Source organism: Sebastes umbrosus, chromosome 13 (assembly GCF_015220745.1).
Source record: "Sebastes umbrosus isolate fSebUmb1 chromosome 13, fSebUmb1.pri, whole genome shotgun sequence".
Classification (NCBI taxonomy): Eukaryota; Metazoa; Chordata; class Actinopteri; order Perciformes; family Sebastidae; genus Sebastes; species Sebastes umbrosus.
In genome coordinates, this window is record NC_051281.1 from 19,817,449 (window position 1) to 19,834,992 (window position 17,544).

General features: G+C 35.1%; 2 protein-coding genes across 5 annotated transcripts in view; one reads left to right on the forward strand and one right to left on the reverse strand.

Moving 5' to 3' along the window:
• dcaf6 (ddb1 and cul4 associated factor 6) overlaps positions 1–5,322 on the reverse strand; it is a 29,262-nt gene extending 23,940 nt beyond the window's left edge. For 2 of the 4 annotated variants that reach the window (XM_037788826.1, XM_037788825.1), the window contains exon 1: positions 4,895–5,320. In XM_037788826.1, coding sequence (XP_037644754.1) covers positions 4,895–4,991 — 97 coding nt within the window. In that variant the 5' untranslated portion in view covers positions 4,992–5,320. Of the gene's footprint in view, positions 1–4,894 lie in introns of all 4 variants that reach the window. The other 2 variants (XM_037788824.1, XM_037788823.1) reach the window with 2 other exon arrangements.
• Positions 5,323–9,352: 4,030 nt separating this feature from the next.
• Positions 9,353–17,125, forward strand: mpc2b (mitochondrial pyruvate carrier 2b). Its single transcript, XM_037789125.1, has 5 exons — positions 9,353–9,727; positions 12,744–12,784; positions 13,414–13,498; positions 13,737–13,848; positions 15,976–17,125. The coding sequence occupies exons 1-5, from the start codon at positions 9,634–9,636 to the stop codon at positions 16,055–16,057; spliced, it is 414 nt and encodes a 137-aa protein (XP_037645053.1). The 5' UTR covers positions 9,353–9,633; the 3' UTR covers positions 16,058–17,125.
• Positions 17,126–17,544: the final 419 nt, after the last annotated feature.

Below are 17,544 nucleotides of genomic sequence, written 5' to 3' on the forward strand. Positions count from 1 at the left end.
CAGTAAAAAGTGATCTGATAAATCCCGTACTTATGATCCATCTTTCTGCTGTATCAGGAGAAAACATGTTCTCTGAAGGACAGCTCTTGGGAGAATTAAATGACAATAAAACATTAAAAAAGTAAAAATCTGCTGAGGATTTGTGAGTTAGCAGCATTAATGAAACTGTGAAGAAAAACATTTCTATATTTGATGTCTGGATCATTCATTGTTAAAGTGATGAGTCACATATTTATGTCGTAATTCTTGTTGAGTTCTTTCCTTTAAAGAGTTATTACTCATCCTGAGCGGTAATAAAGTTATTGTTTGATACGGTAAAAGAGACATAATTCAGGGAACTCAAAACAGTCAGCATGCAGACTAAAAAAAAACATTCATCTTTGAGTGCGCTGTTGACACTATTCTCCCACAATGCAATGCACAATGGGGAAATGGAGGAGATGCTCTTCGCTGCTAAAAATGAAAACTACTTGTGGATGGTGGTGAAACAACTCAGAAGACTGACATATAGCAGTTACGCTTTGGGAAATAAAAAACATTTTGCTGCCTCTTTGTTAAATCTAAATTGGAAGAAGCATTTTAAAAGTCGCAGATGTGATTGACGTCCGACGGTGCACTTATTGTTTAATTGTAAAATGTAGTATCATTTAAATTTAGTTTCATACGCCTAAGATCCGACTCTTTGTCAGTGTGTTGGATAATTTTGTTAAAAGAAGAAAATAAGAGTTTAATTAAGTGAAGAGGTAAATATGGTTTGTATTTTGTATTACCTTGTCATGTGTAAGTAGTATAAAAAAAACAGTATACTATTACGATTATTATAGTACATGAGTACAACTGTGACACAGCAATCGTCTCCTCCATGGGAAAGGTCTATACCAGGCCTGAAACTTGCACACATAATCAAAATGAATGTAATGTAATGTAATTCATGTTTTACATAAATACACATATATATACATATATAAACTCTTCTAGGTGTGAGGATGAGGTAACTCCCTTCATTCATTCAATGTAGGAAAGTTGTTTTTCTATTTTGAAATGGAAAGAAGTTGCGAAAGCCGGCAGCTGAGTATCCGACCTAGAGCGTTGACTTGCACCGACAGGTTTCATTAGCGTTGCAGGAATCAGACAAGCCTGAATTTGTGTTGAGTAAATGAGAAGCTATGGCCTCTTCTGAAGCTAATAATAACGGCACATGTGAAAACGTTGGACTAATAATACGACAATATCCCCATTACAGTCATGATCAGACTGCTCACACAAGATGTTGTTTTTTTATTCTATAATATTACAATTCTATTATAAAAATATATATGAATAACAATATAATAATAATAATAAAATAAATAATTAAATATATTATAATACAAACTGTGCTTGAAAGTTATAATTTAAAAAAGTTAATCACAATAAATGGACAATTTACTAACTTTTGGTACAAAAGACTGTAAACCGCAAGCTGCAACAAATTATTATTTTCACTATTGGTTGCTTCTTTTTTAAAATTATATTATTATATATTTTAAATATCAATCACTCATTTTTTTTTTTAATTAATCGATTAATTGTTTGGTCTATAAAAAAACAGAAAAAAAGTCCATCACTATTTCCCAGAGCAGAACCAACGGTCCAAAACCCAAATATATTCAATTTACAATGATATAAAACAGACAAAAGCAACAAATCATCACGTTGGAGAACCAGACAGACTGAGAATGTTGTTGAACTCAAACAATCACTTATTATCAAAGATATTTAGAGATGAATTTTGACTTGCGGTAATTTGTGACAACACACAGCCTGTGTTTGGTCGGTTATACGTGGAAATAAGGAGAATCTGCTCAAAGTGGATCCAGACATGCCAGGTAAATGCATTTATTTTATTTCTAGATGAACACCTATGTCAATAATATGCAACTTATCTGTCTTGTTTTTGCTCATTAGAGTTACTCTGTGTTTTTTGGAGTGTCCCATCAGCATGTAAAACAGGATCAAAGGTCATTATTAACACTTTCTAGAGTTCAGAGAAAGCCCTGCAATCCGTAAGCTCCCCGGAAGTGTCTCTGGAATTCAATGTAGACCACTTGTTGCCCCCATCCCCCTTTTTCGAAGCTAAATATATCCCACAAGAGCTCTGACCCACAGATCACTGCATGTATATCCTCTATAACACAATAACAGTTCGAACCAGATCTCAGTCAAGCTAAATGCAGCGCTGACTAAACCTCTGCGGCACCTGCCCCACCTCGACAGGCTCATAAATCTCCAGTCAACCACTGTCAGGTACTGACGGTTTGACAGGCCACATCGCAGACAAGTCGTATAAACCTCTCTGTCTCGCTGTGTGCCAGCGCCGCTGTCCTCTGTTTACACCGCCGCCGCTGTTGTTTCATCAGGTTGTTCCCTCATAACCGACGCAGAGACAGACAGACAGACAGCAGAGCAATCTCACTAACGAGGACGATCACTGCAAGTTAACTCACAATAGAGAGTTTTATAGTTTTGCCCTGGTTAAGCTTGAAACGTGAATGAAATTATTGTAAACCACACGGCACAGACATACTCTAGACTGAATCTTTCAACCTATAGTAGTATACTGACAAATGCTCTTATTTATAAGTGCCATAATAACATGGCAGTATGTCATGATATATTATTTTGTGTGACTATTTAAAAACACTGCAGTGTCATGGCAAGTTTTAAAAATATTTTCTAATAAATAGAAATTAATTGAAGCCAGTACTATTTTTATTTGGTCTGTTACTCTTGTGGAGTTTAGAGCTGAAGCAGCCGCCTTCTTTTATTCAAAGTGGGAATTTTCTATTTTAGAAGTGTTTTGATATACTGGCCTGATATATGCTGTATTTAATCCATATATTTGCTTACTTGATTCTATCGTTGTTGTGTCTGCTTTCATTAGTATACTATTAAAATGTTGTTTTTCTTCTGTCATGTCCATTTTCAAAGGGGTCTCTTGACCTCTGACCTCAAGATATGTGAATGAAAATGGGTTCTATGGGTACCCACGAGTCTCCCCTTTACAGACATGCCCACTTTATGATAATCACATGCAGTTTGGGGCAAATCATAGTCAAGTCAGCACACTGACACACTGACAGCTGCCTGTTGGGCTGCAGTTTGCCATGTTATGATTTGAGCATATTTTGTTATGCTAAATGCAGTACCTGTGAGGGTTTCTGGACAATATTTGTCATTGTTTTGTGTTGTTAATTGTGTAATTTCCAATAATAAATATATACATTTGCATAAAGCAAGCATATTTGCCCATATTGATAAGAGCATTAAATATGTGAGAAATCTCCCTTTAAGGTACATTTTGAACAGATAAAAAAATGTGCAATTAATATGTGATGATTTGTGATTAATCGCTATATATATATATATATATATATATATATATATATATATATATATATATATATATATATATATATATATATATATATATATATATATAATGTTTATAATGTAGCCTGTAGATGGTTTATTTGCTGTGCATTATCCATGGAAATTGCATCTATGCAGACTTGATACATCATTAGTCATCTGAATAAGTCAGAACACTGCATCTCGTTATTTATAATTTATTTATTTGTGTATTTAATTCGGTTTTTTCTATATCCTTTTTAATTCAATTGATAGTTAACTAGCCTACTCATTTTGATTGGGTTCTTTTTCAGTTTGTATGTGGGTGGGATAGGGAGGGAATTTGGAGCCATGTTTGTGTGAGTTTGTGTTTTGTATGTTTTGTATATTTGGTTAACTAAAAAATATTCTAAAAATGAAATTGCATCTATGCATGCAAAACCTGTGCAAAATATGATTTTGCAATAGCTATTACATCATAAAAAGGATGCACTATTGAGGATTATATATATAATATTTAATGCCATCCATCTAGTGCTTTAATTGATTTCCAATAATAAATATATACATTTGCATAAAGCAAACATATTTGTCCACTTCCATGTTGAAAAAAGGATTAAATATGTGACAAATCTCCCTTTAAGGTACATTTTGAACAGATACAAAATGTGCAATTAATATGTGATTAATCACTAAATATATAATACAATATATAATATATATAATGTTTATAATGTAGCCTGTAGATGGTTTATTTGCTGTGCATTATCCATGGAAATTGCATTGATTCCTGTGCTAAGATGTGATTTTGCTGTAGCTATTACATCATAAAAAAATGCACTATTGAGGATTATATATATAATATTTAATCCCATCCATCTAGTGCTTTAATTGATTTCCAATAATAAATATATACATTTGCATAAAGCAGCACATTTGTCCACTACCATGTTGATAAAAGTATTAAATATGTCCCTTTAAGGTACATTTTGAACAGATAAAAAATAATATAATATATATATATATATAATATATAATATATAATATATATTTATAATGTAGCCTGTAGATGTAGATGGTTTATTTGCTGTGCATTATCCATGGACATTGCATCTATGCTTGCAAAACCTGTGCAAAATATGATTTTGCTGTTTTGCTATTACATCATAAAAAGATGCACTATTGAGGATTATATATCTATATAATATGTAATCTCATCCATGTAGTGCTTTAGCTGTGGACTCTTTACATGAGTGAATTAAAGGTAGAGGATGTGGTGACTGCTGTGTTTACACTCTGACTGTGCAGAAGCAGTAACTTAAAGCAGCTCTCTTGTTATTATTAGGCAGATTGGACTGGACCATGTTGTCATGTTGTGTCGAGCTGTCAGTGGATCAGCACCACACACAGACAGACAGCCTGCAGAGGAGTCAGTGTTATAATAATACATGTTTCCTTGCCACCGTGTTAGCATCAGAGAGGCTGGTTGTGTTGTTGTTCTTACCCAGGTAGTTGGTCCTGATGGTGTTCGGCTCGTTGTATCCAATCAGTCGTTTGTTTACATCCCAGACCAGGTTTCCAGAGCAGGACATTGTGAGCATAATATGTGTGTTTTAATTAACAATAACATTGAAACGCAGCTAGCCCTGCTCCTGTCTGTTGATGTCGCCTCTCTCTCTCTCTATGGTCGCTGTGGTGCTTCCATGGAGAGATCAGTCCCTGTGAGTCGGGACAGCAGTCAGGTTAGCTGGATGAGACACTCAGCGTCTGCATGTCTGGAGGGGAGACACTCGCTGCTGTCCTGTCCTGTCCTGTCCCCGCTGTCCTCATGAGTTTACCTCCTCTGTCCTGCTGCTCTCTGCTCTCTGTGCTGCGCTGCGCTGCTAACTCTCCGTCTTGATAGCCTAGCTGCTTTATTACTGCTAGCAGGCAGCGGTCAGCTGGCTCCAAACAACGCGAGACACTACGGGATTTCACAGAGAGGAGAGGAGCGCTCGTTTTAAGGAAACAAATAGCTGTCGGGGCGGGGTGTATCAAGCTTAGAGAGAGGGTTTTTGTTGTTGTTTTTTTACATTTATCCTTTGATATTGCAATATATTGTTATTCATTGTTTTTTATTTGTTTGTTTGTTTTATTGACACAACAAACATTAATTACTTCTTTATTGTTTTCTTCCATTTACATGCATTTTCTTTTTAAATATCTATATATTGTAATTTGCTTAATGAATTGTATATATGTATATATATATATATATGTTTTTGTTTTTATTTTGTTATTTTTTTATTTGTATTTATTATTGAATTGACGCTTTGGCAATATTGTTCAACTGACAGTCGTGCCAATAAAGCAAATTGAATTGAATTGAATTGAATTGAATTGAATTGAATTGAATTGAATTGAGAGTCATGAATGAAATATTAGCTGGAATTTTTAGATTTGAACAGTAGTGGAAGAAGTATTCAGCTAATTTACTTAAAGTAAACAAGTAAAAGTGTTGCATCCTTAATTTTACTTCAGAAGCTTAAAAGTATTAGATCGATAGATAGATAGATAGATAGATAGTAACTTTATTGATCCTGAGGGAAATTCAAGTTTCCAGCATCACAGTTCCATAGTGCAAAACATGTTAGTAAAAAGGCAGTAAAAAAGTTGGTAGTACAAAGTACAAATAAATATACCAGATATAAAAATACGAGGAGAAGAAGAAAACTGTTAAAACTGAATATAGTGCAGGGTAACAGCTGTGATACACGACTATTAAAAAAGTGAATACAGTGCAGAAGAGACTGTTAAAAATGAGTATAGTGCAGGGTTACTCCAGTAGCTCAGTCTATGAAAGTGCAATGTGTGCATTATTATCTGTCCTGCAGACCGTCCTCCTTTGTCCCCCCCCCCCCCTCCAGAGAGGTGTTGTACAGTTTGATGGCTCGGGGGACAAATTAGAGTCAGAGTAAACGTAAAGTAGTCAAAATTCATGCAGAATGGCCCATTTCGTATTATTATAATAATGAATGAAGATGCATTAATATGTAAGAATCACTAACTGGACTGAATTGTACACTGATTTTTTTAATTGATTATATGTATATATGTTTTTGTATGTATATATATTGCGTGTGGATATATGTATATGTATGTATTTATATATACAGTATATATATGTATATATAAATAGATTTTATTTTATTTTATTGTTTTTAATTTAATTTAAATTTGTACTTGTGTATATTCTTTTTACTTATTTATCTATTTTTTGTATATAATATGTTTTTCCCGTATCTATATTGGCTTATTTTATATTAATATTAGGTTTGTTTCATTGTACCGAGAATGTTATTATTGGGGACGTTTGTGAATGTTTGTTCTGTTGTTTCAAAATGAACAAAAAAACAATAAATATAATATTAAAAAAATTTAAAAAAAGAATCACTAACTTTACAGCTGGTAATGGTGGGGCTAATTTGAACAACTTTATGTATGTGTGTCTTTCACAGTTTACACAGTAAAACACCCACCAACGTGGGGCGATGTGGTCACCTGTGACTGGCTAAGATCACCTTCTTCAGTCACAAGCTTGCTTTCACATCATTTTAGCATGTAGCATGTTTCTTTCCTGCTCACTGTTGTTGCAACCAACTTTGCCTCCACATTAAAAACTAGCCAAGTTAACAGCAGCCACAAATGAATCAACATCCGGAGTCGAAGTCAGGCGCTCAAGTGTGTGAGCAGAAAACGTTAAGCTCAGGGCAAAGCACTGAAACCACTGCAATGCTCCCAATTTAAGAGCAACCTAAAGGATGCAACTGAGGCCTAATACAGACACCATGAGCACAACATGGAAGACCACCTGTTCCTGGATGCGACCCTGCAACCTCGCTGTGGAGGCCAGGAATTAGAAAGTCATTAAGGAACACAAATAGCAGGATGGCACAGTCACAACCAACTCTAGACTAAATTTGAAGTCTTCACTTATACACTCATGGGGATTTTTTTTGTTCATTATTGACAATATTTACTTTTTAAATTCAGATTCTCTCTTTAGGTTAGGCTTTTCTTTCATTAATCTCACCTTTGAGATAATTATCTTCGAAGCAAATATTATATCTAACAGTTGCCTGCTTGGTTGTAATGCAGCCTTAGCGAACAGATGTAAACTTTGAAGAAAACTCAGCAGGCTGTTTGACAACATGAGCTCTCAAAGACAGAGCTGGATTAACCTGTTCGGGGCCCCCGGGGCAACAAAGGCTGTTGGGCTACAGAGACCTACTGTACATTTTGTTACAGCGTCAGGTTGTACAGGTTGTAATGCAGAACCTGCTGTTGTTGATATTTTACTTCACTAGAGGTTCTTGGCCTTCATTGCCTGCTTTGCCCATTTGGTAATCCAGTCCTGCTCAAAGACCCCGTTTCACTCTAAATATTTAATCACATGGTGCGAATCAAACATTCAATTTAACATAAATTGGGGGTCCTCGTAACTATATGTTGTCATTGCTTCTCTTGTGGTCTTGTTGGAGGCAAAGATAAGATAAGATAAGATATTCCTTTATTAGTCCCGCAGTGGGGAAATTTGCAGTGTACATCAGCAAAGGGGATAGTGCAAAAAACAAGATGCATCAGCTAACACAGTAAAAAAAAGAGTTAAACAAAGTGTAATAAAATATGAACCATTTAAATAGAAGGAAGTATGAAAATAGAAGCAGTATATACAGTATTGCCAATAAACAGACTATTAACAAAATTGCACAAAGAAATGATAAACGTGTTTATTCCAAATAAAAACTTTATTTCAATAAATTCAAAATACATTTCTTTTTTCCATTTTCCATAACAAAAGTGTTAAACAATTGAAATGGAGGGTACAATGAAATCATACAGCCTAAGTGAAAATATATCAGAAAAATAAATCACAAACAGTAAAAACGAAAAAAATAAATATAATAAAAAGGCAGATTAATATTTTGTGTAATTTATGAGAGTTTATCAAGTATGTAATGTTACAAATGAATACAGTAAACATGGGCAGGCTATTCTTTTGTAAGTACAAATGTTGCCTTTAAAATCATTTCAAAATTTCAAGATTCCTTTATTTGTCATTTTTATGCTCCACATAAAAACGAAATTGTGTTTCTTACATCCACCACTCAGAAATTCAGTGCAAAACAATTGGTGAAAACTATAAAGTAATTAGCTAATAATTAAGAGCACTAATAAATAAGCTAAAAGTATGCTAAAAATAGAATAGAATAAATTATAATTATAATAATAATATTGTAAGTACAAATGTTGTCTTTAAAATCATAACATTGGACACAAAATTCTATCAAATCAAATTTTGGATCTTTACACTGAAACTATAGATAGATAGATAGATAGATAGATAGATAGATAGATAGATAGATAAATAGATGGATGGTAACTTTATTGATCCCAAGGGAAATTCAAGTTTCCAGCATCACAGTTCCATAGTGCAAAACATGTTAGTAAAAAGGCAGTAAAAAAGTTAGTAGTGCAAAGTACAAAGTACAAAAAAATATACCAGATATAAAAATACAAGTAGATGAAGAAAACTGTTAAAAGTGAATATAGTGCAGGGTAACAGCTGTGATACACGACTATTAAAAAAGTGCAGAAGAGATTGTTAAAAATGAGTATAGTGCAGGGTAACTCCAGTAGCTCAGTCTATGAAAGTGCACTGTGGATCATCTTCAACAGACAGCTCTAAATTATTTTTTTAATGTTGAAAATTACACCTAAAATCTGATTTATTTTTTTTAAAAGTAAAATTGTTTGTAAAAAAAAATCAATGATTTGTCTCCACCCAGTCGGGATACGCCGGACAAGAAAAAGTGACACTAATTTCTAAACCAATCACATTGTGCTTCTGAACAGGCGGACCAATGAGGAGAGAGGAAACATGTAGCCCCGCCCCCTCACGCGATAGGTTGCACCGCACCGAAAGTCACCTCAGTCCCATGGTCAACAGAGCTAGTGAGCAGCTAGCAGAGCTAGCATGGTCATAGAGGAGCCGGAGGAAGGTCGACAGTAGGACAGCAGCAGCTCTCATCACTCAGTGGATTTAGTTATCTGACAACATCGTGCAAACAGACGAAGGCAGCACGTGGTTTTGTTTTAACTCAGTGGTTTTAAAGTCCTTACCTAGCATTAGCTAACAGTTAGCCAGCTAGCTTCTAGTTCCTCTCAGTCTTCACCTCATCTGATCATCTACAGTCATCAACCATGGCTGCTCTGAGAGCCTCCTACCACAGGATCCTGGACAAGGTCGAGCACATGCTGCCTGCCAAGCTGAGACCTCTATACAACCACCCAGCAGGTAATGTAGAGTTGATCATCAGCAGGCTGGCTCTGTGTGTTTAGGATGTGTCTCTGATGTGGAGGAGGACTGATGTGTTGGCTTTGTCCAGCTGGGATGTGGATGCACTACACAGCTCCTGTCTATTCTTGATATCTGAGCTGTATGAAAGGTATTGTTTTGATGTGTCAGTCAGTGTTGCTCTGGGAGACCCTGATCTGATCTGCTGGGATAACACCAGCTAATAAGCAGCTCAGTGTGTGGAGAAGAAGAGCTGAGTTTATGACAGGCAAAGTCTGCAGCTCCTAAAGCCAAGAACTTTATGTGGTGTTAAGTTCTGGATGTGAGGGGAGTTCAAAGGTTACTGCCATAAAAACACATGTAAATGTTTCTTTCTTTTCAACCACTCATTAACAACCACTCAGCACAGTTGTCATGTTATTGTCATCATATCAATATATATCAATATATTTTATATATATATATATTATATATAATATATATATTTATATATATATATTTAAATACATTTATATAAATATAAATATATATTTATATATATATATATATATATATATATTTATATATATATATATATATATATATATATATATATTTATATATATAACAACCCAGAAAATGGACAATGACTGTTCATGTAGGAGCCTTAACTCATGATCACAATATTTACCAACAGTTAAATCAGATCTTATGTTCATATAAATATATATATATATATACATATATATATATATTCATGTTCATTGCAAATTTCCCCACTGCGGGACTAATAAAGGAATATCTTATCTTATCTTATGATGGTATTATTAATATACAGCTGAAGCTACCAATTATTAAGATAAGATAAGACTATTCATCCCCAGAGTTTAAATTTGGTTGTGCAGCAGCATAAGTACAGACGAATAGATGATGAGGTGAAGTAAATAAGAGGTACATAAAACTAAAATAAGAATATAAGTCAAAATAGAAACAAATATTTGCCGTTTTTGCTTGATTAAATGACCAATAAGGAGTTACTGATTTATCAAAATTGTTGCTGAATTATTTTCTGTCTTAATCAACTAATTGTTTAACTTCTAACCATGATTTATAGCATTCTTCATTTGTCTAAATCTTGTGATACAATGTTGAACATTGAAGTAACATTTAGGTAAAAGTAGAGCTTAGATATTAGTTGTCAACTGTTAAATTCATCGACAACTATTTTGATAATCGATTAATCAGTTTGAGTAATTTTTTAAGAAAAAAAAGTCTAAGTTCTCTGTTTCCAGCTTCTTAAATGTGAATATTTTCTGGTTTCTTTACTCCTCTATGACAGTAAACTGAATATCTTTGAGTTGTGGACAAAACAAGACATTTGAAGACGTCAACTTGCACTTTTGGAAACAATTTTTACAGACCAAACAACCAATTTATTAATTGAGAAAATAATCTACAGATTAATCGACAATAAAAAATAATCATTAGTTGCAGCCCTAGTAAAAAAAGGTACACCTAGTTCAGACTAATGCAGTGTTATCCAACAGCCCTCTGATAAATTCACCTTCATGAAAGTATATTTTGTCAACCCACTTTCTATAAATGAGGGCAGATTAGTTATGGTGGAAACACCTCCCAGTGTAACACAATACAATACAACAGCACCACAAACAATGACACCAAGAACAACCTAAACAGACACTGAACATATTAACCTTCATGAAGGTAGGATTCATTGCATTAGACGGCATTATGTTTAGATAAAAGTAGTGAATGTGTTTTTCCTGTTCAAGTACAATTTACACACACACTTTGAGCTCTCTTTGACTCTGATCTTAACTAGAGGGTACTGAGATTAAGGAGTCACTGGCGTCACTAGAGACAGTCTTTGTTTTGTCTGTAAGGGTACTGGAGCTCTAATTGTCAAGGACGACTTTCTGCACAGGTATGAAGGGGCGGCGACTAAAGCCACCTCCCTCAGCGATGATTTGCAGTGACAGAAGTCCTACTTTTCGTTTAGCCTGCACTACGGTGCAGGAATGTGAGGAAAGCTGATTCCAGACAAGCAGCTTTTTATGGTCCTGTGCATTTTTCCGTCCCTGGGCTGTCGCTAATTCAGGTTATGTGTGTTTTCTCCCAGCAGCTCAATGTCCAAGTATCTGTTGCTTGACTGTTTAATCTTTTCACCAATAAGAAAATCCTGGGAGAAAGATAAACTATCTGAGGGAGAAAACCTCAATGAACTCAAACACTATTCTGTAATATCAGCTGGTAAAATGACCTACAACATTTCATATTTTTCATGGGCTGGCCACGTTTATTGATGTTCCGTGGAGCGGCATCCTCCTGATGATATGATATCCTGTGTTATTGCATTGCAACATTTTGTTGTCCTAAAGCCAATACTGTCTTAAGTTTATTGTGATGTTAAGTTGTGGTTCTGAGAGGAGTTCAAAGATGTCACTGTAACAATAAAAATATAAAATCAATAGAATTTTGAGCCACGCCTTACCGACACAATTGCCATGTGGTATTTTATTAACTTGTATAGTGCTGCAACTGATGATTACTTTCAAATCTCTTTTCTTGAGTGATTAAAAAGCAGCTAAATTATATTTTTTAGAAGTTTGATCTGATCAGTTGATGATTACATGTGATTTTTGCATCAATATTGGAAAAATATTCTTATACGAAAACCAATAGATTCCTCTTGTTGTAAAGCAAAATGCACAGAGCTAATTAAGTTTATTGTTGAGTCCGTGTCCAGGTATTACGCAGATACTCTGGCTCGACCGTATGTCATTTTAGGTTTCATCTTTACACCCATTAGAAAAGCCTAAGCAGGCACATTAGAAACTTCAGAGAGAAAACCTTGAACATTTTTGAAATTACACCAAAATAATGTAATATCCATTGTTAGAACACAAGATAAAATAAAATAATCCTTTATTAATCCTACGGCGGGGAAAATTGCAGGATTACAGCAACAAACAGCCAAAATTTCACATTGCCATTTTCTTTTGTTTTTTTATTTTAGGTCCAAAAACAGTGTTCTTCTGGGCCCCGATGTTTAAATGGGTAAGTGCGTTTTCACACAGGTTAACTTTTTACCTTAGACCAGGGGTTCCCACCCTTTTTGACTTGTGAAGACAAAGCTTCTTCCACATGAAACCCCCCTCGTCACAAACTGCTTATATCTGTGTACGGTGGCCAGATCAATCAATCAATGATGCCCGTTGTGTTATTTGAATACTTTTAAGGGCCTGAAGATGTCAAATTATCCAGTAACATTATTTTGTGTAGCAGAAATGTGTTTTCCTGCTTTCCTGTTCTGTCAATCATCTTGTGACCTCTTTGGGGGTCACAGCGTTGAGGTTGGGAACCGTTACCATAACGGACTTAACCTGTCACCATTGTGTAATTATTAATCTTATCAACTCAAATCGGTCTGTTAATAGGGCTGGGCGATATGACCAAAATCTTCTATCACGATATAGGTATATATATACTTAAGAACTTAAGAACGTTGCTGTTTCAAGTGAAATTATAGAGATAAAAGAAATAAATATAAGCCTAGCCTATATCGCGATAGAAACGATATAGAAATATATATGATAAACATTTTTATATCGTTTTGACAGTATATATATCGTCATATTGCCCAGCCCTATCTGTTAGTAAAAAAAATGGTCTCCTAACCTCTACAGGGTCTGGTTGGAGCTGGATTGGCTGATATGACTCGACCAGCAGACAAACTCAGTACCTCCCAGTCTGCAGTGCTGACAGCCACAGGTAAAATAGATTAAATAGATTTGTATTAATATGAACTCCAAATGGAGACTTTACCGTTAAGCCTCTGATGGCACAACGTCTGTGCTAAAGGTTGTTCTGATGCATCGGTTTGCTTTTGCAATATGTTTCTTCAAACAAATCTTATCTGTTTCTCTTTGGCCAAAACATAGACTCTGTTCTCGTGGTTCACCGTTAGTGTGCATAACCTTCACTCTTACTGTCGTCCTTCTTCCACCAGGCCTGATCTGGTCCAGATACTCGTTGGTCATAATCCCGAAGAACTGGAACCTGTTTTGTGTCAACTTCTTTGTCGGCAGCGCAGGAGCCTCCCAGCTCTACAGGATCTGGAGGTTTGTGGTGTTCATTGTGTTCAATTCACTGTATAAATGACCTTTATTATATCTGTTAAAACCATTTTTAATGATCAGTAGCACGACTAAGTATCCATTACTCAACCATGGCGAAAAGTTAATATGTAAGTGTACTGCAGCTGATACAGTGAGCGTCGTAGTAAATGTATAACATACAGTAGTTTTCATGTGTGCTTTGTTTCCAGTGTCAACAATTAACTGAAGTCCATCAGGGAAATGAGTTGAGACATTTTTCCACAGAGAGTAAAAACCACTGAGTGACTATGAAGACTTTAAGGAAGTGTCAAGTTGTCAGAGAAACATCAGGTGGCAAATAAATTAGCAGTGAGTGGGTGAACATGATCTGCATTAGACCAAATTATAAGTCCTGCAGACTGATGCACCAGCTGTTCACTTCAAACTAGTTATCAAGTGTCTAGTAGGTAGCATTGAGTTCCTAAGGACATCGCGCAGAAACACAGGAAGTGCACATTCAGCGTCATGTGTCTGATGATGGCTTCATGGTCTCACAGTCAAATACGCCTCCACTATTACTACTACTGTACTCCTATTACAAGTAGTATTGGTACTATTCTGCCTTAAAGGTCCCATATTATACTAATATTCAGGTTCACACTTGTATTTTGTGTTTCTACTAGAACATGTTTACATGCTGTAATGTTAAAAAAAAACTTTATTTCCCTCATACTGTCGGCCTGAATATACCTGTATTTACCCCTCTGTCTGAAACGCTCCGTTTTAGTGCATTTCAATGGAATTGCAACGGAATTGTGTTGCTAGGCAACAGTTTGGGTCCATGTTTACTTCCTGTCAACTGATGTTATTTACATACACTGCAACAGGAAATAAACTTGGACACATTTAGAATGTTTGTTTGAAACCGTGTGATGATCTATTTATTTTATATTTGTGACATCACAAATGGACAGAAATCCTAACAGCTTGTTTCAAACACACAATTATTGAAAACGGGCTGTATGTATTTCTCCGTATATTGAACGTTTTGATAGTTTAACAGTATTCATATAGCACTTAAACCTGCTTTATAATATAATATAAAAGACATGAAAATCTCACTTTTTACAATATGGGACCTTTAAAGTTCTATGTGGTGACTTTTCATACTAAAACTTAATAGTAGAGTATGATAGTTGGTTGAAATGGAGGTATTTCTAATATTTAATTTACTCCATTTATATCAATGAGGATACTAAATATTACCTGTCAGTATAAAATTCAGCAGCACCACAAACTACGTCCTTGAAACAACACCTCCCTAAAACAGTTTCAAGTCAACACAATCTGAACATTATAATGTTGTATTAAGCCCTATTCGTAGTATGTATTTTAGTATTTGTAGTAGTTTACGTAGTAAGTACGTAATAATAATGTATAAATCCCCAAATATCCCATGAAATAAGGAATAATCCCACAGCATTATTCATAATCAACATTAATAATTGTTGGTTATTCTCAGTCGGATATGTTTGTTGTGTGTAGAGGTGCGTATGTGTACAGTAGTACAGTAGTGCGTCAGCTGCACTGAAACGGGGGAGATGGAGCCGGAGAAGAAAGTGTCAGCCTGTCGCTCCATACTGCTTTGCGAAGCTTCGAATACCTTAGAATATTTCTCACCGAAGCTTCGAAGCCCAAAAATTGGTGTTCGGGAGAGCAATAACTTTATACATGCTCGGGGACAACAGATGTAAACTAGCATTATGTTATATCTGGTGCAATACATTTATTGTACACTGTCCCTGTCCTAAATAAACCAGTACATGAAATGAAAGTGAATGTTAATGAAACTTTTTTCTCACCTGAATTGTGTCGGCTGGACTATAAAAGAACAATGTTCAGAAAGATTTTGGTAATAAAATCAAACTAAATAAAAATAAAAAATCATCATTTATTGAATAACAAATAAAAAAAGTGCTGTGTGTTATAATAATATGTAAATAAATCATAAGCAGAAATGATTAAAATGTTGCTACAGCTCATTTGTGTTTCGTTATTCATTGTGATCAGGCAGCACATGAAATGGACGGCAAATAAAACTCATTTTGTTCAACTTTTAATCTTAATGTGTTATTTTTTCTTGTCTAACAGGTACAAACAGGACCAGAAGGCTTTAGAGGCTGCAAAGGCTGCAGAGCCTACAGAGGCTAAAGAAGAGGTTGCAGAGTCCTGAGTGCTCTTCTGCTGCTGGTGCTCCACTTCCCTCAGTGGACAGAAAGGGAGACTTCACACCGGGCACAAAGCCGCCCCTTTCCCATCATCTCTACATCGTCCCATGTCGTCTCCATAGCACCCACGCCATAACAAGTTATTCTGCCACATTAAGCCTGTTGTCCCTGTTGGAAATGTGCACTTTTCCTTGAGTTTCAAATTTCCTCAGGGTGTAAAAAACTAATTGAAGAGACAGGACGTTTTTTTGAACTGTAGTCAACACACACTCAAGAAGTGTCATGTCATGAACGCACAAGTATTACCTGTTCAACAACTTGTATGATTGTACATCCGTTAATTTAAGTTAATGCTTAATGTCTTTGTGCACTGAAGTTTTTGCTTTTTTCCATCATCGTATTTCAGGCGTAGCAATCAGTACCTCATGCATTTATTTCCCAAAAAACAAAAGTGACTCTTGGATTTGTGTTGAATGTGGTTTAAGGGATTGTTTCCCTGAATGAGATTGAGAGGGATTTCATCACATTAATCTTTTCATTTACTTATTTATAATTAGGCTACAGTTACGGCATTTGTACCTCAGTGATTATTAAATCATTATTGATTACCATGTAATGATTCCTTCCATTTTAATGGCTTCAATCTGTGTGAGAGCAAATCATAATTTATTAATCACTTGATTAAAACATGTCTCTTGTAGTGGAAACGGTATAGAAAGACTGTTATTTTCTGATTCTCTATCAGGAATACTTACACCAATGTCACACATTTAACCTGTGCAGCTTTTTAGAGATTGTTAGTCATTCTAACAGCTCTTTATTACCAAAATATTACTCTTGAATGCCTCTTTGTTCATAGAAAGGTGTTTCTATTTTTGTCTGTGTAGGAATAGTCCTTTCATTGACCCGTTCCCACTATAGTTACACATAATCTGAATATTTAAGCAATAATTTGTGTCATCACTTTTAAACATTTCTTGATCTGCTGACTGTTTGAACAAATGGCACTTTGACGGTCGATCATTATGGCTCTGTAATAGCTGTGCAATGCTAATAAACCCTGTTTAACATCTGCAGCTGTAAGTATGGACATGTTATAGTTTACAAAGAGACTGAAGCCAAAGAGGCACTCATCACATTTTACAGATGAAGATCAATCAACATGTCATGGTTAATACTACTCAGTGGAAAAAATGATGAAGATGATGTCTTGTGATGTCTATTTCTTAATAGAAAGCCTGCATAGGCTTAAGTTGCAATAAGGAAATTGTAGGATCCAGCATTTTTGGAGTTTGACCTAGATGAGGAACTAAAAATTAGGATATTTTGGTGCCTCCATTTTTAGATCCGTCCCTCTCAAGTTCCCTAACTTTATCACAGTGCAACACTGACTTCTTTGATAAACTATTCATTGTTTAAGTAATTTTACAGTCAAAAATGCCCAAATTGTTAAGATGTTGTGCTTTTATTTGTCTTATCTGATGGTAAACTA